Source organism: Macrobrachium nipponense, chromosome 42, assembly GCF_015104395.2.
Source record: "Macrobrachium nipponense isolate FS-2020 chromosome 42, ASM1510439v2, whole genome shotgun sequence".
Taxonomy (NCBI): Eukaryota; Metazoa; Arthropoda; class Malacostraca; order Decapoda; family Palaemonidae; genus Macrobrachium; species Macrobrachium nipponense.
The window spans coordinates 10,977,299-11,002,939 of NC_061103.1; the positions used below are offsets into that span (position 1 = coordinate 10,977,299).

Below are 25,641 nucleotides of genomic sequence, written 5' to 3' on the forward strand. Positions count from 1 at the left end.
TCTATTCTATACATAACGCCATTTATAACAACAATGGTAATAGTGTGCTGTAGTACGATGATTGAAATACAAGCCAAATGGATGTTATCCAGTTCGGTGAATCGGTTGTACTTAGAAAAAAAAAAAGTCGTTTCTCGTTCGGTTGTTCATGGCTGTACACGTTCACGCAACGAGTATAACGTTAAAACCATATTTTCATCATTCTCTTTTGCTGTTATTGAACTTATGTAACTAGAAGATGGACAAAGTTAGGCCATTGTAATTTGATCTCTCATAAAATCGGACTATCGTAAGACTAATGATCGTAACTTGAACACTACAGCTATCTGTACACTGTATAAACTTTATTATATCTTTACATACTCTAGACACCCAAAGGATTAAAACTAGGCTTTTCTCACTTTACAGTATTTACAATGCTATAATGTACAGTACAGTAATACTGTACAGTAAATTCTATAGTACTATACTGCATAAATATAATTTTACTTATTGCCCATTGTGGCATTACGGTGCACTTTGACTGGTCTAGAGTTTCGAAAGAAGGTGTGCGGTGGCCGTAGACTTTAGAATCGCTTAGCGTCGAAAATCACTTAGCATCGGCAGCCAGGAACGGAATCCCTGCCGCTAACCGAGGGCCACCTGTACTTAGCTTAACTTGTGTATAGTGGATGAAAAAAAAAGTATAGTCAAATGCAATTCTGGAGCACATCCGGGGAACTAGTGAGCTCTTGGACAGACCAGTGTGTAATGAAGATGGTGCTGACTTGTTATCACATCTGTGCGAGTATGTCATAGAACCTAGGTAATCGTTGTAGGACAGGAGATAGAGCCCTTGTGCCCTGAGTCCTTTACATTCTATTGCAGTACTAACAAGCACTCTTCTGGCCAAGAGAAGTTATAAGAGAATTCTTTGTAATTGGTGGGTCTGTCGTAGGGAGGCCTGGGGGAGACCATGTGAGAGTGATTCCTTTGAGGACAAACAGTGGCTACACTATCGAAGATTAATTAATGAATAAATAAATACCATATATAATCGCATATCATGCGACTTTTGAAACCTAATTTTGGAGCTAATTTGAAGGGGGCCGCATCATACATGAGATATGAAATTGGCGTATGTAATGTTCACATACTAGTATCTTATGATAAAATGCAAACTTAATGAATACTCATCTTTTCCTGGGACCTTTTAAAATTTTATGCTTTACTTCACTGCTTCCAAAAATATTGTATGTATTTTCATATTACTATAGTATTGTATTATAAAATACAAACATAGCAATCTTTGTTTTTGGTTTGGAAATCAGCTGAGGATGATTGCGAGGTAAGTTTATTCTGCTGTATTGAACTCAAATCTGAGCGATTTTCATGCTTCTTGTTAGCGTAAATGAATTTCAAGATGCTCTACTGATATGGGACAAGGTTATTTTACTTTATGTGAAGTGTTAAAAGTCAAAATATCACTTTAGTACTCATCATTTTCATACAATCAACTTACCTGTCAGATATATACTTAGCTAAGACTCCGTCGTCCCCGACAGAAATTCAAATTTCGCGCCACTCGCTACAGGTAGGTCAGGTGATCTACCGGCCTGCCCTGGGTGGCAGGACTAGGAACCATTCCCGTTTTCTATCATATTTTCTCTGTCGCCGGTGGTATCAACATTGTTGTTACTACCTCCTGACTGGAATTCGCTTTTCAAGACTTTTGATCAACTTTTATTGGATTTTTTGGTGACGTACCTGGATCGTTGTTTTGGCATTCGCTACCGTGGACTGGATTTGGACTTGCTTTTGATTTTTCTGCTAGAATGTCTGATTCAAGTGTTAGTGTGAGAGTGTGTGTGAATGTAGGCTGCAAGGTGAGGATACCGAAGGCTTCGGTTGATCCTCACACTGTATGTCGTAAGTGTAGGGGGTTTGAATGTTCTTTAGCTAACACCTGTAATGAGTGTGAAAGGTTGAATGCTAATGAATGGAAGACTCTATCTTCTTACTTGAAGAAGTTAGAGAGGGATAGAATTAGACGGGCTGCACATAAGGGTGTAAGTACAAGGCCTATTGAGCCTTTTTCTGAGTCTAACTCTCCTGTTATTAATGATTTTGATTCTCCCTCTGTATCTGAACCCTCACAGGCTTTGCATTCAGATTCGGCTTCTGAAATCGCCGATCTGAAGGCTACTCTTCATAAGATGAGGACAAAAATGGCGGCCATGCAAGGTAAGGGAAATGATAGCGATATGCTTAGTGAAGTGAGTGTTCCCAGTGTTGTGGAGGGGGCGTCTGACCGTCTCTGCGATGCTCCCAGGCCTAGACCTCTTCCAAGCTCACATACCCAGAGGAGAAGGAAAGTCGAAAGCCTTACGGAGGTCGTGGGGAATCCCCAACGGTCAGGCGTCCCTTCAGCAGGCTCTGTTTCGCAACAGACTGCTCAGGACCGCTTCAAGAGGAGCGTCCTACGAGAGTGTTTCTCTTCGTCCGGTTCTCCTTCACCTAAACGAGGGTGGAAGGACTCGGATCTATCTAAGCCACTGAAAAGGCACTGGAAGGAACCCGCTTTTGACTCGAGCCCGGAGCGCTTCTCGGAGGAAGCCCCCTAATCTATCAAGAAGGCAAAGATGGTCTCGACGTCTCCACAACCTGAAATTGAGGATCGTACACCTTCGAGGTCTCCTGCTTCTCCCATTGAAGAGGACGCTGGTGTGGCTTCAAAGAGGATATTGTTAGCTGTACAAGAACAGTTAGCCTCTTTAGTTGGAGTTCTTTCGAGAGATCCTCCTCGCAAAAAGGACGCTAGGCTTCCGATTAAGAAGTCTCGTCTCCTTTCTCCTGCCAGGCACGAGACTCCTGCCAGAAGTGAGGCCTCTTCTTCCAGGCGCGAAGCGTTGGCCAGACGTACGGTACCAGATAGACTAGAAAAGTCTTACAGGTCCGAACAGCTTTTTAGGCACGAACAGCCTACCAGATATGAAAATCTATCTAGGCATGAAGAGCCTTCCAGGCGCGAAGAGCCTAACAGGTGCGAGGCGCCAGCCAAGCGCGATGCGCCAGACAAGGATCCTGACAGGCGCGAGACACTAGCCAGGTGCGAGACGCCAGCCAGGTGCGAGGAGTCAGCCAGGCGCGAGGCGCCAGCCAAGAGTGAGGTGCCAGCCAAGCGCGAGGAGCCAGCCAAGCGAGAAGCGCCAACCAGGCACGAGGCGCCAGCCAAGCGCGAGGAGCCAGCCAAGCGAGAAGCGCCAACCAGGCACGAGGCGCCAGCCAAGCGCGAGGAGCTAGCCAGGCGCGAGACGTCAAGCAGGCGCAAGGCGCCAAGTAGACTTGAGAGAGAGACTGTTCACTTGACGAGTCCTTCTCCTAGTAGGAGTTTGTCTCCCGCAGAGAGAGAAATTGGTGAAGATCCTCCCGTATTTAAGGCGGATTCTCCTCCCAGTTTGGACGAAGATTCGGAAGACGAGGCTCATGGTAGAGAAGGTTTCTCTAACTATAAAGTTTTGACAGCCCTTCTTTTGCAAGAGTATGGAAATTCTTTGACTCCTGCTGCTCCTCCTTCTCCTCGATTGCTATTTTCGAGTGCAATTGTGCCAAAGTCTTCGTCGGTTCTGAAGATGAGACCGACTATCTCTATGAAGAGAGCTCTACAGTCTCTTGACAAATGGATGTTGACAAAGAAGGAACTTGTCAGAACTACCTTCTGTATGCCTCCAGCCATACTTTCTGGAAAAAGAGGTGTGTGGTACGGAACTGGGGAGAACATGGGCCTTTCTCTCCCAGGCTCGGCTGAAGCTGATTTTTCAACCTTAGTTGATTCCTCGCGTAGACACGCATTGAACGGAGCTCGTGTGACTTGGACTATTTCTGAGACTGATCATCTCCTCAAGGGACTCTTCCATATTTTGGAAGTCTTTAATTTCCTAGACTGGTCCCTTGGGGTGATGTCAAAGAAAGCCCATGACTCGGAAGGCCTAGACCCCGAAGTCATTCTTAGTATACTGTCATGTATTGACAAGGCAGTACAAGACGGATCGGGAGAAGTCTCCTCCCTCTTTGGAGCGGGACTCCTTAAGAAGAGGATTATTTTTAGTGCTTTTCTAACCAAGGCTGTTTCACACTCACAGAGAGCAGCCCTGGTTTTCGCTCCCATGTCAGACTTTTTGTTTCCTTCTCAGTTAGTGAAGGACATTTCTCGCTCACTGACTGAGAAGGCGACACAAGATCTTCTCCTTCAGACTGCAAGGAAGAAGAGACCGCCTGTTGTGGTTGAGAAGAAAGGACCTACTTCTTCTGTTCAGCCCTTTTGAGGAGGCCCTCCCTCCAGAGCTCCCTCAAAAAGGAGAGGCCCTGAGAGGAGAGGTAGACCTGCTTTCCGTTCCTTTAAGAAAGGGAAATGAGACAGCCAGCCTCCAAACACCAGTAGGTGCCAGGCTACTCGAATTTGCAGACGCCTGGACACTCATAAACTCGGACGCCTCGTCGATGTCAATAATCAGGAAGGGATATCTTATCCCCTTCCAGGACAGTCCTCCCCTAACGACTATTCCGCGGGAACTGTCAGCCAGATACAGGGACCCTGTCCTGAGGGATACTCTTCGTCTGATGGTGGATCAAATGTGGGACAAAAGAGCTATAGAATTAGTACTGGATCAAAACTCTCCGGGGTTTTACAATCGTCTTTTTCTGGTCGCAAAAGCCTCGGGGGGCTGGAGACCGGTACTAGACGTCAGCGCTCTAAACAAGTTTGTTCTAAAGGAGAAGTTTTCTATGGAGACTTCGGCCTCAGTCCTTGCGGCTTTACGACAAGGAGATTGGATGGTGTCTCTGGATCTCCAGGACGCTTATTTTCATGTCCCGATTCACCCTTCTTCGAAGAAGTACCTCCGTTTCATGACGGGGGGAAGGATCTTTCAGTTCAGGGCCTTGTGTTTCGGCCTGTCCACAGCTCCTCAGGTCTTCACAAACCTGATGAAGAATGTGGCGAGGTTTCTTCACCTCAAAGGCGTCAATATCTCTCTGTATCTGGACGACTGGCTCATCAGGGCCAGATCAGAGAGACAGTGTTTGGAGGACCTTACTTTGACCCTAAACCTGATAAAGTCGTTGGGACTACTCGTGAACCTCGAGAAGTCACAGCTGATCCCCAGACAGAACTTAGTCTATCTGGGGATTCAGATGGATTTTCGGGGTTTTCGAGTATTTCCTTCGCAAGAGAGAATTGTGAGAGGCTTGGAGAAAGTCTCTCTCTTCTTAGGGAAAGAACGAACTTCGGCGAGGGAATGGTTAAGCCTTCTAGGGACCCTTTCCTCGCTTGAACAGTTCTTTCCTCTAGGAAGACTTCATCTTCGTCCTCTTCAGTTCTTCCTAAGGAGATCATGGAATTGGAAGACGGAACTTCTCTCCAACAGTTTTCTCCTTCCAATGGAAATGAAACCACACCTGGAATGGTGGTTGTCCCCTCTAAAAGAGAACAAGGGAATTTCTCTGGAAGTTCCGAACCCAAGCCGAGTGTTATATTCAGACGCATCGGAGAAGGGTTGGGGAGCAACACTAGGACCGAGAGAAGTTTCAGGCACCTGGAAGGCAGCACAGGTGTCCTGGCACATAAATTGCAAAGAACTTCTAGCAGTACACTTGGCTCTAAAGTTCTTCGAACCATTTGTGACAAACAGTGTGGTCCAAGTGAACGTGGACAACACTACCGCTCTTCCCTACATTCGGAAACAAGGAGGAACACACTCCTTGTTCCTATACAAAATAGCAAGAGATCTGCTACTTTGGACCTCCCAGAGGAACATCTCCCTACTAACGAGATTTGTTCAGGGAGCAAGGAACGTCAGGGCAGACAGGCTGAGCAGGAGAAGCCAGGTCCTTCACACGGAGTGGATCCTTCACTCAGAAGTGTGTCAGAGTCTTTGGTCTCTTTGGGCACTCCTCATGTAGACCTATTCGCCACATTCCTTTCCAAAAGGCTGGAAGTCTTTTGCTCAGTGGTGGAAGACCCAAGAGCTCTCGTGGTCGACGCCTTCCTGCTAGATTGGTCGCATGTAGACGTGTACGCTTTCCCCCCTTTCAAAATCCTGGGGCAAGTATTGACAAAGTTTGTAACGTCCAACGGAACAAGAATGACACTGATAGCCCCCTTTTGGCCAGCACAGGATTGGTTCGCAGAGGTGCTGGAGTGGACAGTAGACTTTCCCAGATCCCTTCCAAGAAGGATGGATCTTCTCAGACAGCCACACTTCGAGAGGTATCATCAAAACCTCCCCGCTCTCGCTCTGACTGCCTTTCGACTATCGAAAGACTTGTCAGAGCGAGAGGGTTTTCTCACAAGGCTGCAAGCGCTATCGCTAGAGCCCGCAGAGCTTCCACTAGACGAGTCTATCAGTCTAAGTGGGAAGTTTTTAGAAGGTGGTGTAAGTCTAAGAAGTTGTCCTCCTCCAGTACTTCTGTAACTGAAATCGCTGATTTCCTTTTGTTCCTGAGAGAGGACTCTCACTTGTCTGTATCTACTATAAAAGGATACAGAAGCATGCTTTCGGCAGTCTTCAGAAATAGAGGCCTAGAGCTTGCTGACAATAAAGATCTACACGATCTTATTAGATCATTTGAGACCACAAAGTCTAGAGAACCAGCTCCTCTCAGCTGGAACCTTGATGTGGTTCTCAAGTTCCTTTCGTCTGAAAGATTCGAGCCTCCTCATTTAGCTTCATTTAGAGATTTAACAAGAAAATGCTTGTTTCTTTTATCTCTGGCGACAGCCAAAAGAATTTGTGAACTTCATGCCCTAGAAGATGAAGTTGGATTCAACAGAGACTCGGCCTTCTGCTCGTTTAGAACACTTTTTCTAGCGAAAAACGAAAACCCCTCGAATCCCTGGCCCAAGAGATTCGAGATTAAAGGCCTATCGAGTCTCGTTGGTAGAGAAGCAGAAAGGTCTCTTTGCCCTGTAAGAGCCCTGAAGTTCTACTTGCACAGAAAGAAACAAATGGGAGGCTCTAGACAAGGTCTTTGGTGTTCGATTAAAGACCCCACAAGAATCATGTCAAAGAATGCGTTAGCTTTCTTCGTAAGGAGCGTCATTACAGATGCTCACAAGTTCTGTCCTGACGACTCTTTTCCACTCTTAAGAGTGAAGGCTCATGAGGTAAGAGCAGTGGCGACGTCTCTCGCTTTTCAGAAGAATATGTCGCTAAAGAAAATCCTTGATACGACATATTGGAGGTGCAACTCGGTATTTGCATCTCACTATCTGAAAGACGTTCGCGTGACCTACGAGAAATGTTTTTCTCTGGGTCCATTCGTATTGGCGGATACGATACTGGGTACGGGAGCCAACACCAATCCTTAACTTTGTACATACCTTCTACTAGATATGTTCTAGATTTCTGCTGACAAAGAGGGCTCGATGCTGCACAGGCGGCCAGTCACTGTTGTTCAGTAAGGAACTCTTGTGATATCTTTTTGGAGGAGTATAGTAAAAAAGTTTTTTTTTTTTTTTTTTTTTTTTTTTTTTTTTTTTTTTTTTTTTTTATGTATGTATGCGTTTTGTGTTTTCGAGTTATGGTTGTTGTAATGAGTTTGGGGATAACTCAGAACAATTCTTTCTACTAACATGGTGGTTAGGATCAGGTGGTCGGGATTGGTTGTGTGCTCCTTCATAAGGTGTATTGTCATAGAAGTGGTCCAGTACCCATTGACAAAGTCCTTTCAGGCTCTGCCGAGTAAGCGGTTCATACCCCATCGGCAGACCCACAAGAACTCTTAGCCATAGATCACATATCTCGCTAAAGTCTTGAGGTGATGCAGACTACCGGGCAACAGCCACGAAGTCTACCACCTATCAGGTAGGAACCAAGGTTTTTCTTTTATACCTACAACATATGTTGTTTACCTGTCTATTCCATATTAGCTGTCTCTTACCCTCCACCAAAGGGTGCCAATCAGCTTAGTATATATCTGACAGGTAAGTTGATTGTATGAAAATGATATTGTTATGATACAATAAAGTTTCATACATACTTACCTGGCAGATATATACGATTAATGGCCCACCCAGCCTCCCCGCAGGAGACAGGTGGAAGAGAGAAAATATGATAGAAAACGGGAATGGTTCCTAGTCCTGCCACCCAGGGCAGGCCGGTAGATCACCTGACCTACCTGTAGCGAGTGGCGCGAAATTTGAATTTCTGTCGGGGACGACGGAGTCTTAGCTAAGTATATATCTGCCAGGTAAGAATGTATGAAACTTTATTGTATCATAACAATATCATTTTGAACAATATTTAGTTATCTGTTTTGTTAGTAAATGGTCCTGAGGGCATCTTTATTGCATAAAAGAAATCAACAGATGATTGTGTTTGATAATTTCACTTTATTTCATCAGAATACTTTGAGCTTTGTATTTTTATCTTTTAACAGAGTGAACACAGTAAAATGTGTTATTTCATGCCAAATAGTTTTGATTAAAACTCATTTCTCTCAAATTTTGTTTACGGTTGAGTTTGATGGTCTATACCGAAGTTTCCATGTTGCCGATGCACAATAATAGTCGTTAACTGATGAACATTCTTTCCTCAGCTTCAGCTACAACTAGCAACTTGAATTTAGCAGTATATGCCCTTGCCAATCTCTTCTCCATAACAAATGAGGATATAGTAATGTAAAAATATATATGTATATCAGTCCTATTCTGCTTAATGTCATTCATAACATAATTATGGTAATTTTTTTACTATTGTATAATGGTTGAAATATAAGCAAACCGCTGATGTTATTGGATTTGGTTGCTCATAGCAAATCACCTCTTTCTGACTGTATGCATTTACACAAGTATAACATTACTAACGATACTTTTAGCAGTCTTTTGTACTTTTTAATTTACTAGATTTAACTAGAAGATAGGATAGATAAAGAGATGGAGGAAAAGGGGAAGCCTAACTAGAAAATGGGATAGATAAAGAGGCGGAAAAAAGGTTACCCTATCGTAATTTGGTCTCAAAAATTGAACTCGCATGTTACATGAGATACATGATCAAATTATTGTTTTATGGAAAAATTTGGGGGTTGCATGATATGCGAGATTGCGTGTTACACAAGTATATATGGTAGATAAAAATGTGAGTGATACACTGGAAGCACAGCACAGGCAGCCCCCAGTTAAACAGAAGGGTGGGGTTTCCGTTCCCAGTTGACGCTGCTAAGAAAAAATCAACAATAATAGCACCAATAACCCGCTTAACACGGTCATTAACTTGGGATCTGTGCCATTAGCTGGAGAGCGGTGTCGCCAGCTGAAGATGAGTGCTAAAAATCGTTACCAGTGTCGATAGACAAGCACTGTATAACCAAGTCGCCATTAGTTGGAGACTGCCTGTTTTTCATTTGAAATCACACTTCTGATACTGAAACCTAGGGTTGAGGGCATTGTGAGTAGTGTTCTGTGCTTGTCTTTAGTATCCTTAAGAATGTTTTGTTGTAATGAACAGTGCTTTCTCTCACTAACCTGACAGCTGATTTTGTAGTATAATTTTTACCACTTTACCACTGTAAATTAACTCAAATGATAACATCAAAGGTTACTTTTAAAAGATAATTGTCTTAAGTTGTCAACTGGCCTCATCCATCTTTTTTCTTCAATGTAAAAAGAGAAAGGAAAAAGTTAAGATTTTAATTTTGCTTTTCCTCTTTTGTTAACTAATGCATTTGTGATTTATTTATTTTATTGTTCACACATAAGGTTTCTGATGTCTGCTGTTAATTCATGTGTGCCTGAAATGCAATAATTTTAAGGTTTGGGAGCATATTTAGGTATGATTTCGGATAATTTTTTAATGTATTTCCCGTAAGTATTATGAGTTTATGCTGCTAACGTGAAATGTACAATATGCAAAGGAATAATTTGCACATTTTTTATCTCTTAGGCTGGGAGCAATAATCGATTCAGTGTGCCATTGACACCAGGCAGTAGCAAAAAGAAAGGTGCAAATAATGGAGAAGATGTCATCAACAAATCTTGGGATTGTGTTCGAACAAGTAATGGCATCATGGTAAGTGCTTTTTGTGTGTTAATATTGAAAACAAGCTTGGCATGTATCTCTGCATATAAGGGATAAGTAAACTGACCAAATTTATATAACAGCTGAATTGTTATCTTGCAGTAATCATGTTATTTTGGTGCGCTATCCAACTTCTTGTTACAGTTTACTTATGTTTCATAGCAGGATTATCATTTTTCATTTGCTTTGTCATGTTTAGTTTAATGTATACAATGTTTTTAGTTACTCAGTGTGGTGCAGTATTTTCCTTTCTCTGATGATGAATCCAATGACAAGGACTCCCTGATGTCCATGTTAAGCTGGGCTACGTAGATTAACCCTCACAGTCCTGGTATCGTCCTTATACAATCACATATAGCTTTGAAACAATGTTCGGGTATCGCATATATAAGATTTTAATTACCCCGCCGAAGGTTTTGAATGGAATCGATGCAATTTTTATAGTACAAGACCTTGAGTGTTTATGACAAATTGGCAACTTACATAACACCATCTGGCAGTTCTGAAAGGGTAGATCAGTCGCGTCTTAGTAGCGCTATGGAGAAGTCAGTGTCGTCTCCCATTGACCCCCAACCTAGCACCTCTTGCGGTCTTGGTGTGCTCCCGTGCAAATCCGATGGTGGTGGTAGTGACATTAGTGCTCATAGTAAGAAAACAATTAAAAAGAGGTCCTTAATAACTTCAGAGATAACTAAAAAGAGGTCCCTAACAACTTCAGAGATAAATGAAACTGCAGTTCCAGTGGGGCCCCGTAATCGCACTCTCCCGATTTGCAAACTCAAGGATTTGCAGATTTCTCCCTGGACCATATCTACCCATTATTCATGGAAAATTTGCCTATTCACAGTATTTTTCTATGAGAAATCCAGGCAGTCCCCGGCTAATGGCAATTTGGTTTAATGGAGCTTGTCTAGCACCATAAAATCGGCGATTTATGCCGCCATAATTGACCAAGTTTCGGTTATCGGGGCCATAAGGTGCCAATAATATAGTTATGGTGCCATAACATACCTAACAGAGACTCCATTAACCGAAACTTATGGCGCGCCATATATCACCGAGTTTTGGTTAATGGCAGTTTTTTGCTTCTCAGCACCCTGCCAAGAACGGAACCCCCACTGATAACCAGGAACTGCCTGTATCCACAAATTCCTGTTTTTTTTTTTAGCAATTTTGTCATAAAATGCAATTTTTGTGATAAAACTATTAAAAACCAGGTATAAAAATTTGTTGTGGGTTTTTCCTGAGTTTTACCTACCAAAATAGGATAGGTGTTCCAACTATTCACGGATTCTAAACATTTGCAGGGGGGATTATGGTACGCATCCCACAAATAGGTGGGGGGACCACTATTAGAGGAATTTCATGATAGTGAAAGTGATAGGAGATGTCCTTGAAGGCTTGGGATGGTCGGACAGTGCTGATTAAGATCTAAATTACTCTCCGTATCTACAAGAACAAATTGATACTGGTAGTGATGATGGCAAAGGAGAAATTATTGATGGTGAAGAAATGATTCTCTGAGGCAGAGGAGAGGGTCCGTTTGCTGAAGGAGGAAGCGGGGGGGGGGGGGGGGGGGGGGCGGGGGGGGGGGGGGGGGGGGGGGGGGGGGGGGGGGGGGGGGGGGGGGGGGGATGCAGATAGGCAGGAAGGAAAGGAGATAAAATGGTCAGAAGAAGGAATGCAGACACTGAAGAGGGTGTAGAAAGAGATGTGGTAGAGGAAACAATGGAAGATGAAGGGGAAAGTAAGTTAATAAAAGAGATACTGAGATACTCAAATTAAAAAGTGAAATAGAGTTAGATCTAAAACAGTGCTATAGGACAAGTAAAAGAATGGATTATATCATGTCTTGCAGGAAAAAGATCAAGACATCTTTGACTGATTCATACAGTGTACAAGACTCATTGTCAGGTGACAAGGGATGTATTAACTTGAAGAGATTATAGTCATGTTGAAGAAATTGAAGATGAAGAAGAGGTTAGAGGTTTTGCTAGTATTTCAAAATAGAAATGTAATTGAAGCCAAAGAAAAAGAATTTCAAAGTTGGAGAAAAAAACAGGGTATATGAGGAGGTAAATGACAGACAAAAAGCTATACTTACATTCAAGATGGATCGTAACTAAAAATGTAAAAAGGGGAGAAAGGATATTTAAAGCAAGATTGGTAGCTAGAGGTTTTGAAGAAGAAATGGCTGAATGGGAAAAAGACCCTCTTTCGTGCACTGTTGAAATTGTAACATTTTGTTTGACTAATAAAATTGAAAGACTGGAATTGTTATAGTAGTACCTTAGATGTAAAAACTGCATATTTACAAGGTGATGAAATACAGAGAGAAGTAAATTTAAAACTACCTAGGGAAGATGGTTGGAGTGAATTATGGAAATTGAAGAAAACTGTTTATGGGCTCAAGGAGGCAGCAAAAGCATGGTATTTTAAGGTGGTAGATGTAGCCTTTAAGGCTAGAGAAGTAGACTAGAATGTATTATATTCTTTTGGAGAAAAAACAATAAAATGAATGACATTTTGTGTACTTATGTAGATGAATTTTGATATGGAGGAACTGGCAGATTTTTAAAGGAAACCATTGAGAAATTGTAAGTAGAAGAACGAGAAAGTAAAGTTTAAAGTGTAGTATAGGAGTAATAGTAGAGCATAAGGAAAATAGAATTTATCGTAATCAGTGGCAGTATATAAATTCGATAAGAGAACCAGAAGCTAGAAGATTTACAGGTAATAGAGTATAGATCAGTGGTAGGACAGTTGAATTGGGTATTGCTACATACCATACCAGGCATATCATATGATGCCAGTTAATTAAGTAAAGCTTTTAAAGAAGGAATGACTCAAGATATTGGGAGAAGAAATGATTTAATGGGAAGCCCATGCAGAGCTTCATTTGGGAATATAGAAGATGGCTATGCTACTAGCACTCAATTGGTTTATCTGATATCCTTGACAGATGGTAAGAGGGGAAGTCCAGAAAATCCAGAAGAGTAGCAAAATCCACCATTGAAGCCAAAGCCTTAAGTGTTGGGGAGGCTATAGAAGGTTTGATATATTTCAAACATTTATGGGAAGAGATAGTAGGAGGGAAAACATTAGAAGCATTGGTTAACACATAGTAAAACACTAATGACTGCAGTAAAATCAAGTACTGGCATAAGTAGTAAGAGATTAAAAATAGATATTGCAGCAATAAGAGAAACAATAGAATCTGGAGAAATAAAGGGGGTGAGAGGGATAATAGGAAAAGATCAAATAGCTGATGTATTAACTAAAGCAGGAGTTTCAAGGGAAATTATTAGAAATTATATAGAGGGTAAAGGATTGGAGAATAGAGATTAGAGGGGATTAGGATAGGAAGAAGTTAGAGGGGAGGGAGAAGGAGGTAGGTGTGATTATGTATCAGTTTTAAAGTTTGGTCAGCATTGTTTTATTTTTGTTTTCTGCATCGGTGAAGTGTGGGTGTTGTTTAATATCTGGGAAACATATTTAATTTTGTAGGATATCTTTGGAATCCTTTGAAGTTGTGTTGTGTTGTGACATCATAGACAACAAGATAGCAGCTGTGTGGTGTGTAAAAGGTAAACAAACACTGGTAGATGAACTGGCGCAGCTGATTTGTTCTGGTGTTAGCTATGAGAGCACTCTTTCATATATAGGAATTTGTGGGTTATAAGTCTGGTTGCATTGTTGTTGAAAGCCAAGCTGGTTTGTACGGGGACTGAGGAATGTGAACAGGTTGGTAGATTGTATGATTGTTGCTTGCAAGAAAGATTATTTTAGAAATATATTCACTCACAGTTTCATACCCCTCAATTAGGGAGGGACAAATTCTTTAATGTGATTGGTTAAGGAACAAGTTGTCACACTAAGTGCCTCAGTCGTTGGAAGGAAACACATTTTTCAAAATCAAATCATCCCTACTGAATGTTCTCATCTCAAAATCTGTAAGATGTTTTGGAAATGCAATCCTGATTTGCCTGTGTGCTACCCATCTAAACAACAGGCTGCCAAACTATTGCTCTATTATTAGACCAGGCAACTTGGGCAAGCAACGCATTGGGAAGTACATAAGCAAATACCACAGGAAAATGATAGGCAGAAATCCAAGCACTTTCGTCTTTACTAAGACATTGTTAAGGAACGAATGAAATACAGTTGGAAAGAAAGTTATCAGGTAAACAATAAGATCAAGAATACCAGATGGTTAATTGTCAAAAGGGTAAAAATCAAAGAGATAATCCAGGATTATCGGATATCACACGGTCACAAACTTAAAAATAGATTTAACCCAAACAGAAACTGCAACGTATCCATATAGTCCAAAACGTAAAAACTGAATATATTAATTTTGTTGCTTATATTTATCTACAAATTTGTTTCATTATGAAGGCATAGTTTAAATAAACCAAGACTTAAATTTAGAACATTTTCATTATTTGACTTGATGAAACAAGATTCAATGGGATTCCTTTTAACTGTGTCAGTACTTGGTATTAAGGCGCTTGCTTGACTCCAGTTAATAGGATGATCTAAAGCTCTCATATGTACGAATAATGCATTCGATATTTGCCCAGTTCTCACATAATATTGGTGCTGTTTGAGTTGTTGTGAAAGAGATTTACCGGTTTGTCCATAATAGACTTTATCACACTTTTTACAAGGAATTTCATATATGCAGCTGGGAAGATCTTTAGGAGAATTTTTTATTACTAAATGCTTGACATTAATATTACTGAACACCACATTTAAGTAAAAAAGCTTTAACATTGTAGGAATTTCTAAAAACCTTTCATCTTAGAGTAATTTTAGAATGTTATGCTTACTAGTATGAAGTTTGTCATTAACTTTAAATAAAATGTGCTTCTAGCTTTTTTCCATGCCACATCTACAGAGTCCTAGGTTATTTAAGTTTCAAGGCAATATCATAAATAGTTTTAATCAGTGTCAATAAACTGTGTATGTCTTAACATCCTTCTCTTATGTACCTTTTATCTAAATTTATTTCGGTGTCAATAACCAAGATGTTGTGACACCAGTTTTCAACAGACATAATCAATCAATCAACCTTCTCTTATGTAAGGCCAATGTTGGACAAGGTCTTTCACTCCATAAATGTGAGGCTGATACCTGTTGTACCACTCTTGCATCAAAAGCCTTTTGGTTCCTAAACCTTTTAAGTTGTTCTGGTGGACTGACTGATTTAGAGGAATCATTTGCCTGTTATAATATTTATGTTTGTGGCCAAGATGGACAACTTCCCCTCAAGTTCAGTCTTTTCCATCATCTGGCATTCTTGTTTTGCCTGTTTTGCTAGGGAATGAAGATCAGCTTTTATACCCAATAAGAGACTTGAGGCAAATCACATGAAGACTACTTTAAGTTGCTTTTATCCATAAGCTCATGTAAAATATAAATTAAAAAATACTGTTTCATTCTGGCAAAGGCAACTAGTTCATGGGTTTAAGTCAATGTTATTGAATCCTAGGCATCCAGTTTGAAGTTAAGGGTTCATGAAATTAGGGTTATGCCCACTTTCTGCCTTTTAAAAAGAACATTAGGTTATTTCATTGTTGATTTTGGTTCCTTTAGGTCTTCCAGCTTCTGAATGTTTCTACCTTTCGGATTTAACAGTTAGAGTCCCTCCATAAGTACTATTTGATTAGAATTTGCATGCTGTTGTTGCAGGTCAAGGTTTAAAAGTTTTTGAGAGGAAGGGGAATGAGGGTAAAACTGCCCCAAAAACACTAGGTAGATGTTGCAACCATATATTTCAAGTACTACCAAAAATCCTTTATTCCTGATGATGAGGGAAATGATGACATTTGGCAAGTGACAAGACTATTACGTAATATGGTATTTGCAATGTGGCAATGCCATATTGGTTGTATGTAGAAAACTGTTGACACTGAATGAACTTTCGGTGCAGTGTAGGCATACTTAAGGTTCTTTGCAGCGTCCCTTCGGCCTGTAGCTGCAACTACTTTCATTCCTTTTACTGTACCTCCGTTCGTATTCTCTGTCTTCCATCTTACTGTCCATCCTCTCCTAACAATTGTTTCATAGTGCAACTGCTTTGAGGTTTTCCACCTGTAATATCTTTCAAACCTTTTACTGTCAACTTCTGTTTCAGCTCTGAATGGCCTTAGTTGCCCCAGTGCTTGGCATAATGCCAGAAATCTATATAAATAAAAAAAATTAAAAAAATCAAAGACTAGAATGAAATAAGATCAGTCCCTTGTGTTTTGGTCTTCATTAGCTCCTGCCTTTGTCACGTCTAGTCGATGTATCTGTTGGAACACCTGCTTGAGAATAGGTCTGGAGATTAGCTTGTCACTTAAATCCATTTTCAATGTTCTCCTGACAGGTTCATATTGTTAGTTTGACTGAAAACGAAGCATCAATAACTACCTGGAACTAAAGGATTTTTTGTTTAACGAAATTGGAATATAGTAAAAGCATTTTAATATTTGTAGGTATTCATTGACATTTTTGTATCAAGAGTGTGTATTGTGAAAGTTATGTGGTTTGGCATCAGAGTAAATACTGCATGGCTGTCTTATTCATAAATATTCAAATAATTTCAGTTTGTGAGAATTTTTAAATTTAGGATAGTAAGAAATGCATAGTGTAGAAAGAACGTCATTTTGTATTTTCTTCTAAAAGTTAATTTGTTTTATGATTTCAGTATCTGTTGAATGTGCTCCACAAGAAAATGCCTATCACCGATGCAGACTGTATTAGAGGGTTAGCTTGCCGTGCTCTTGTCGGTTTGTCAAGAAGTGAAACAGCTCGGCAGATTATGAGCAAACTACCAATTTTTACTACTGGCCAATTACAGTGTAAGTCTCTCTCTCTCTCTCTCTCTCTCTCTCTCTCTCTCTCTCTCTCTCTCTCTCTCTCTCTCTCTCTCTCTCTCTCTGTTAAGTTGGAGGTAGAACTGAGGTTGAGTTCTATGCCTCGTTACATGCTAATTTAACATGCAATATGTTTCAAAGCTCGCTTTCTTTTCCTTTGAAAACCCATTTTAAGTGTGTAGTAACTACAATGTTACACTGGAAAGAAAAAATTACAATGATGCACAGTTGGTCCATTTATTCCATGAAATGTAGACGCAGATTTCCACTTATGGATAAGCTAGGGTGATGACCTTTAATAAGTACGACATAAATATTGCATGCAATAGTCTGTATCATTAAGTAATGATGAAGTTATGACCTTTCTCATATGACGTATTGATAGGAAGAACAATGGAAAGTCAAACTGATGATAAATAGGTACTAGTTACCTATCCTAGACTAAGTCAAGATTAATAATTTTTTCTCTAAATTATAAATGAAACTTTCATATACATATCATGATAAGGCTTAAATATTATTTTTGTATATGTGACTTCCCAGTAATTATATAGCTAAGAGTTTCTATTCGACAGCAGCATAAGTTCAAATTTCGTGGGTAGCGCTTCGATGGCTCAGTGTAGGTCTACAGTGCCGTCCCCCTACGGCAATACTAGGAACTACTTAGCTAATCACATCATTCTGTTTTCTGCCGCGCTCAACGAAACATCGAGTGCTTACAGCAGCTTTTTCTTATTTTCTGGGTATATCACCAGCTTTCCGTAGTGTTACAGCCACCGGAACGCATCATGCCTTCGAACAGGATGAGTAATGTCTTTTGTTTATTTTGCTCAGATTAACATCTTCTTGGATACTTGCAGTCTCCGGGAATGATATTGGCCTTATAGATAGTTCTTGAATGGATCACTATTCAAGTAGATCAGAGACTTTTGCATATATCTTTTACTTACTGGGCTTAATGTAAGTCGTCGATTAAGTATTGCCTTCAGTAACTATTCTTGATGTTATGTCATTACTTTAGGCCAAACTTTCATTTTTAGAATTTGTTTACCGGCCATGAGCTATTGGCAAGACACCGCGCCAGTAACAGTTACCTTAGAACAATCCTTTTACCCCTGTATTATTCACTGGATATAGACTAGTATTCTCAGATCGAAGGTAACGATTATCTTAAAGCACTTCTAAAAGTTATCCTTTCTTTTCTCCCCAAACTTTAGGATTTATTTACTTACCGGGATTAGGCTACTTCGGTACGTTACAGAGAGAGCTGGGATGGCCTTGGTGTACGGGGGTATTTTCCTGGTTCATACAGTTTTGATTTTTCATGTTTGGTAATCTAACCCCCAACTCATGTGTCGGACTGGAGCTCAGGCCACTCGAGTCAATTAATGGGTTATGACCGAGGCCACCGATAGTGCGTAATCGGTTATTGAATTCGATTACTTTGATTTCTTGATATTTCAGAGCGTAAACGTATACAGTAGGCCCCCCGTATTCGCATTCTCCAGATTGGCAGATTTCTCTCTGGACCATATCTACCCATTATTTGTGGGGAATTCGCTTATTCGCGGGGTTTTCCAACGATAAATAATCACCAATTAGTAGTGTATTTTGATGTTATTTTCATGACTAAATACATTTTTATGATACAAAAATGATTTACTCATTTTAGAATATTAATATTGATCAATACTGTATTAGTAAGTTTAATAAGATTAAATGATATCACATAATAACAGTAATAATTCTCTCACGTTTGCTGTTCTCCTTTTCCTGTCAAGTGGCATAGAGAGGCTAGCTGCATCACACATCTTTCCTGCAGTTTCACTGTGGATCCCTCTCCGGGGAGCAGGGTACATGGGACAGCCCGAAGACCTTCTCTCCTGAGTGCCCAGTTGTTCAGCTCCCATACTGGGCTCCCAGGTAACCAAGGAACCCTCTCAGGTGCCCGTCATCACCGTCTGAGCGCTCTGTGCCTCTTCCCAAGCACCTGTAGGGTCTCCTTCTTTAAACCTTTGGTGCCTATTAAACAACAGTTAGCGGAGATTATGAACTTGCTAAAGAAAGCCCACTTGCCTTCATGACATCTCACGATTTGTCCCTGTCTCCAGTCTCCTCAGGAAAAGAGGAATTGGATCAAGAATCTGCCCTTCCTTCAGCCTATGCAGCTCTCCTTCATTACTTACTTTTGAGCTTTCCTGCTTTTTTCGGCACCAGCTGCCTAGGTCTCACCTACCTAGACCTTCCTTTTGAGGAGCCATCTGGATAACAGATCTAGCCTCCCTAAAATGTGTTGGTGAAATTCAGGCCATCGATGCAGTGTGCTCCTTTATCCTAAGTTCTTTAGCCAAGAATAAGGACCTATCCAAGCCCTGGCCCCATTCCTTCAACACAAAATTTAATGATATCCTTGGCCCCAAGGAAGAAGAAAGGGTTCTTTGCCCTGTCAGAGCCCTGAGGTATTACCTGAGAAGAACCGAAAAGATCAGAGGGCCATCCAGGAACCTCTGGTGCTCGTTTAAGAACCCTTCTCGCCCTCTCACTAAGCATGCATTGTCGTTATTCTTGAGGGACCTGATTTCTGACGTGCATTTTTGGTTTCAGGAGGACATTTTGTCAACTTTCAAAGTAAAAGCTCATGACATGTAAGCAGTCACTACCTCATTTACTTTCAGGCATAATATGTCCCTCACTTCCATTCTACAGTTGACTTACTGGAAGTTAAAGTTTATCTTAGTGTCTCATTATTTGAAAGAAGTTGTAACAGTGTTGGAAAATTGCAGTACCTATGGCCATTATCAGTGGCTGGCATGGTATTTAAGGAGGAAGCATATGAAGGTCTCTTTTTCTCCTACTATCTTTGCGTTGAACCATGCCTTAATGTTTTGGAGTAGAATACATCCATGTATCCCACACCCATTCAATGTGGAATGTAGCAATGTAATTACTACTTGGTAAGTTACTTATATGAAAATATTTTCGTAATAAAATAATTTCAAGTTTCATATATACTTATCAAGTAGCTACAGAATCAGAGCCCTCCTGCCCTCCCCTCACTCATATATTACCAAGTAGCTACAGAATCAGAGCCTGCCCTCCTCCCCTCAGATGGACATAAGGGCACAAACAGAATGAGATCTTTCTCTAAAGTGATTTTTAGTACTCCTGTTAGTTGCCGGGCCTTGTCACCTACGCTAAACAATCAAAGTGCTGCCATGATCTTTTAAATAATAGGCTGCCATGCAAGTTAGAAACTCTTGCTATGCAATTACTTGGTAAGTATTTATGGAGATTGATTTTATTATGAAAGTATCATGTTTTCTTGCAAGCCAGTTTCTTAGAATGTTAGTTCCTTCTTTCCAGCAGTATACTAAATTTTGTTGTATTCAAGGCTCAGATTAATAGCTATTGACTGAGACCTGTACGCAGCATGTAGGGTTAACAGCTATTATTCTTTCTTTTTGATTAAAATAAAGTTTCTGGGCTGCTTTTGAGGCCATAAAAAGAATTAATTGAAATTATATTTGTATGAAAAATTATTTTTTTAAATTACATTTTATGTCTTTGATAAAAAAAAAAATCTTGATAAAAAAAAATCGATAAAAAAAAAATCTGCCTCAGAGGAACTTGGTATAGGTATTCCATATCCAGAAAGCTCTACAATTTTAATTTATCAAAATGTAGTAGTGCTCCTAATGCTATTAGATTGAACCCTTCTATGTTAAATTTGGGTACAAATGTTATGGTTGAGATTTCACCAATTTGAGGAGAAATGTTACCTATACATTTATAAGTTAATACAAGTAGTTTGAATCTATAATTAATATCATTGCTGTCCAGGACTGTAACCTTTGAGGTAGTTAGGTATGCTCTGCACTTTTTAAAGCAGTGAAGGAAAACTTTGTTTTCTGTGCTGTTGTGTGTAGGCAGAAAGATTGAATGGAAATGCTGTGTATTTCCTGTTTAACCTTTCAAAACCCATAATTCCAACATTTTATGCTAGTAGGAGGTTAATCTTTTTATGTATAGAAGCATTCCTTGCAAATTAGATCTTTCCACTTCAAAGAAATAATTTTACTCATTTTAGTGTTGATGAAGGAGCCTATTCTACAAGATAAGCGAATGGAACATGTGAAATTCCAACGCCATGCCTTGGAGCTTATCAAGGCAGTGTCAGGCAGAACGAAGCATGAAGGTGATGCTAATATGGATGTATCCATGCAGAGCATTCACAGGGTAAGTACTGTTGCACTGAAGACTTGTTAATGTGATTATTAGGAGAGCCATCCAAGATATTGGGGGTATTGAAGAGTTTTCATGGTGAGGAATGTGATGAGGTGAGGTATTTCTATTAGGTACTTAGTCATAAAACATATGATGAGGATGGAGAGACATTGGTATTCCTCCATGAGAATTTTCGGATGAAAGAAAAAGTTCAAAAATTTAGCAAAGAGGTAATGTTGATGTATTTTTTAGTAGATAAAATTAACTTTTAAAAAATTTGAAGGAGGAATCCCTCATTGGTGTGTTTATATTATTATTATTTATTTTTATATTATTATTATTTATTTTTATAAAGAAATTTTCAAATACAGGTAAATCAACATTTTCTTACAGTGTGATCATGTATTGCCAGTCTCATCTAAATATGTGAAATGTTTTTCTCCAGTTATTTAAGAAATAGACTTTTACTTAGTTAGACTTTGAGTAAACTTTGGCAAATAATTCTCAATGGTCACTTAAAGTTGTTATGCAAACCATTGAATCACATTTCTACACTTGCGAGTTTGGCAAAACGGTCTTTGTTAAAAAGTTAGGTTTTGTATCATAATGAAGTACAGACAGCCCCCTGGTTATCAGCGGTGGTTCCGTTCTGGCAGCGTGACGATAAATCGCTGATAACTGAAAGTCTGCACTTTTCAGCACTGTGAAAACCAGAGATTGGTGCCTCTGTTATGTATGTATTGGTGCCAATACCCGATTATCAGTGCATATCAGCAGCGAAAATCGCCAATTTTCAGAACTGTCTGTACATATAAATGTTTATAGAGAATGATATTTTTTGGCACGCCCTCTGCAAGAGAGATATTGTGTGGAACAACATAAAAGTTCCATAAATTGTATGTACTTGCGGAATCACTAAGAATATGGAAATGATCAGACTATTTTCTTTGTGATATCAGGCAGACGTTGTTGCACAGACTAGGATAAACTACAATAAGAAGCAGCTGTTGCAGCTAATACAGGCTCACCTGATGAATGAAGGTTATGACTCGGTTGCAACTGCGCTACAGCAAGCCGCTCACCTCCCACCACTTCCGTCCCCAATTCCACACACATCACTCGGCCCTTCCACAAGAAATATGGTCACTCCACCCCCATCCAGAACGGTAATTTGATGCAGTGTTTTTCAATTTTTACTCATGTTTCTCATGGTGTTATCAATTGCTTGACTGTTTTCACCCTTTGAGGTTGGGAGAATGGTCAAAGTCCATTTGCGCCAGAACACTGCGTAACATTATACTGAATGCGACATAAATGAATTTGATATCATTTTAAAGCTAAAGCATTGATCTTTACATATTCATACTACAGCAATTCCTTGCTTATCTCTATTAATTCATCTAAAACCATGCTGGATACTGGAAATTTCCAGACATGAAAAAACACATCACAGTTTTAAAACTGTAACTTCTTACCCTTACTTACCACTAATTTATATATAGTAGTACTTATAGACTACAAATCATGTCAACGTTAGTGAACCCACTATTTTTCAAGAAAATATTTTTCCACTTGATTTATTTTTATGTATATAGTTATTTTTAGTTATGATTGGATGTTAACCTACAAGTTCTTGATTTTTATACCCTATTGTTACAACAGAAACGTACACTAAGTTTATTAACAACGCTGAATTTGGTTGGCAGTGCGATTTTTGTTTTTTACCTGTTTTGTCTTAAAACTTCAATAACATCTACAACAAAACTCATTCTCTCTCTTTTGCTAGTCATCTCCTCCTCCTTTTCATTTTATAAATTATATAATGCCATTATAAATGTTGAAATATGTTGTACTTGTAGGCTTTTAAGGAAATGAAGATGCTTGCTGAAATGCAGTGCCTTCTGGTCCCACGAGGGCAACATTGTTGTTATTTAGTAATGCCGTGATCTTTTTAAACAGCATCGTCATTTGGTAGGAGGAAGTTCACGCTTAGCATTTACCCCGTTGTGTAAGACAACCCAGAATTCCAGTTCTGGAACGTCAGGTTTTGCAGTCCCACTGACTCCTTCGCCACCACCTGTATCTAGCCCCTCAAATGTTCTTAGTACGTCTAGTCCTGGTTCAATTCATATCAAGATTAATAGGTAAGGAAGCGTTTTTATTTGCTGATTTTATTGAATGGGGTTTTTCTTTAGATGTGGCTTTGGTGAGAATGTATGTTCGAAATGTTCACATTTGTTAAATACATTTTAAGATGTCTTTACAACATAGTGTTCAGATTTTGAAGTTCTAACAGTATTTTTTTTAATAAAAATTTGTTTTGGATAATATTAACTATTCATGTGAATTGTATTTTTTATGACAGAGCTTCCAAGCGAGAGCATCGTGTATCTAGTTCTTCAGTCTCCCACTTCAGTAAAACTGAAACAAATAGCTTGTCTACTGGTAACCTTCCTAATCCATATACAGTGGCTTCAAATCCCTCTGTGATAATGCCTGTTGTTACAAACACTGGCTTGACAAATGAACCTAAGATTAGCCTTGACCGAATTGTTACGGAGTATCTCACCAACCAGCATGCCCTTTGTAAGAATCCAGTTGTCACCTGCCCCACCTTCGATCTTTTCCAGTAAGTAACAACTGAACATTATATATATATATTTTTTATTCATATAATTTAGATGTTGATCTTGCTTTTTATTAGTAAATTCATGTGAAATATACTAATAGTATTTTGGTTCCCACATCACCATCATCTTCAGTTCAGCATTTTTACATCAGATTATCTGTTTATTTTGCTTTACCATAACTTAATAACTCCGTTGTCTTCGGTCACATACATTATTCACCTGAATCCCCATCTGGTTTGAGTCTTTATCTATGCCATAATCCATTGTTTTTGTGGTCTTTGAGCTGTAACATCCTTGTCTATCCCTGACTTAACTAATCTTTGCCGCTTCATGTATCATGTCCAGATAAAGTTAATTTAAGTTGGTTTTGGTTTTGCTGATGACTATTTTGTTTAGTTTTGTCTCTAGCAACTTTGGTCAGATGTTGAACCTGGTTTTTTTTTAAGTTACTTTTGCTCAGACCTTAGGCAGGACAGTCACCATCTCACATGCCGACTTAGACAAGACGACATGTGCAACCTCTTGTCTCTGCATATAGTCAGGCTTGGCAAAACCTTCCATTTTTGGGGACTGTAAAAATCCCCATTCCTCAGAAGCCCAATGGGGGTAGTTAGAAACTGGTAATCAACCTCTCAGTTTTGAGCAAGTATGTTATACAGACTTGTTTCAAGATGAAAGCTATATACAGTGGACCCCCCGTATTTGTGTTCTCCAGATTCGCGGACTCACACATTCACGGATTTCTCTCGGGAACGTTTCCCTGCATTATTCGTGGAAAATGCGCACATTTGCGGTATTTTACTGAGAAATATCAACAAATTCTTTTTTTTTTTTTTTTTTTTTTTTTTTATCAATTTCATCATAAAATGCACTTTTTGTGATAAAACTATTAAAAAACCAAGTATGAAAATTTTTAGTGGATTTTTCTTGAGTTTTAACTAACAAAATAGGCTGTTTTTAACATTTTTATAGGGGTTCCAAACATCCGCGGTTTCTAACTATTCACGGGGGGTGTCTGGTACGCATCCCCCGTGAATACGGCGGACCACTGTATGTTCAGTGTTAGATTCCATCAGAGAGAGTGAATTCATGCTTTTGATAGACTTGTCAATTATCCATTTATCAGGATTCTTGTGAACGAATACCTCTGCTTTGTCTGCAACAAACAGTCTTCCAGTTCAAGGCCTTTTACTTTGGCTTGGCAACATCTGCTCAGGTGTTACCCTGGTATTTACTTTGGTCTCACCTTTGACTCATTTGAAGGGTATTTTTCCAATACCTGGATGATTGATTAGTCGTGGCATCCTCCAGGGAACCCTTTCTCCATGACAGAGATCTTCTGTTGGATTTTGTCCCAAATTGGAATTTGTGATCAACTAGTAGAAGTCTGATCTGATTCCCAAGTAGCAGACTGGGAATGATATTGGATTTGGCAGCAATAAGAGCCTTCAAACAATCTTCCAGTTCAAGACCTTGTTCTTTGAATTAGCAACATCTCGGATGGTTAACTGGATATTCACCTTGGTTTCAGCTTGGCCCATTTGAAGGGTATTCCTCTCTGCAATATAATAAGAGACTTCCTGGTGAGCTCCATCTGAGCATTGTCAGGGAGGTAGTGGCACAGTTTCTCTGCAGCTCAACTACAGCAGGTAGTCCTGGGTTATCTGTTGTCATTGGAGAAGCTCTTGCCGCAGTGGTTCCAAGAATGTATGAAGGGGCACTCAGTGATGGTCATAAGTGACAACATAACTATCGCAGCCTACATCAATAAACGTGGGGGGGAGTTGGGTGGCTGGCCAGTGTCTCAGACCTTGTGTTAGTTGGCATTGCAGATACATGAGTTAGTGGTTCTCCAAACCATCAAGATAT

At 39.8% G+C, this 25,641-nt stretch overlaps 1 protein-coding gene across 4 annotated transcripts in view; it reads left to right on the top strand.

Moving 5' to 3' along the window:
- LOC135212973 (DDB1- and CUL4-associated factor 1-like) overlaps window positions 1-25,641 on the top strand; it is a 287,714-nt gene that overhangs the window by 192,320 nt on the left and 69,753 nt on the right. For all 4 annotated transcript variants that reach the window (XM_064246733.1, XM_064246734.1, XM_064246731.1 and 1 more), the window contains 6 exons: window positions 9,921-10,046; window positions 16,750-16,903; window positions 21,006-21,154; window positions 22,102-22,308; window positions 23,102-23,286; window positions 23,508-23,771. In XM_064246733.1, the coding sequence (XP_064102803.1) occupies window positions 9,921-10,046; window positions 16,750-16,903; window positions 21,006-21,154; window positions 22,102-22,308; window positions 23,102-23,286; window positions 23,508-23,771 (1,085 nt within the window). The remainder of the gene's footprint in view (window positions 1-9,920; window positions 10,047-16,749; window positions 16,904-21,005; window positions 21,155-22,101; window positions 22,309-23,101; window positions 23,287-23,507; window positions 23,772-25,641) is intronic.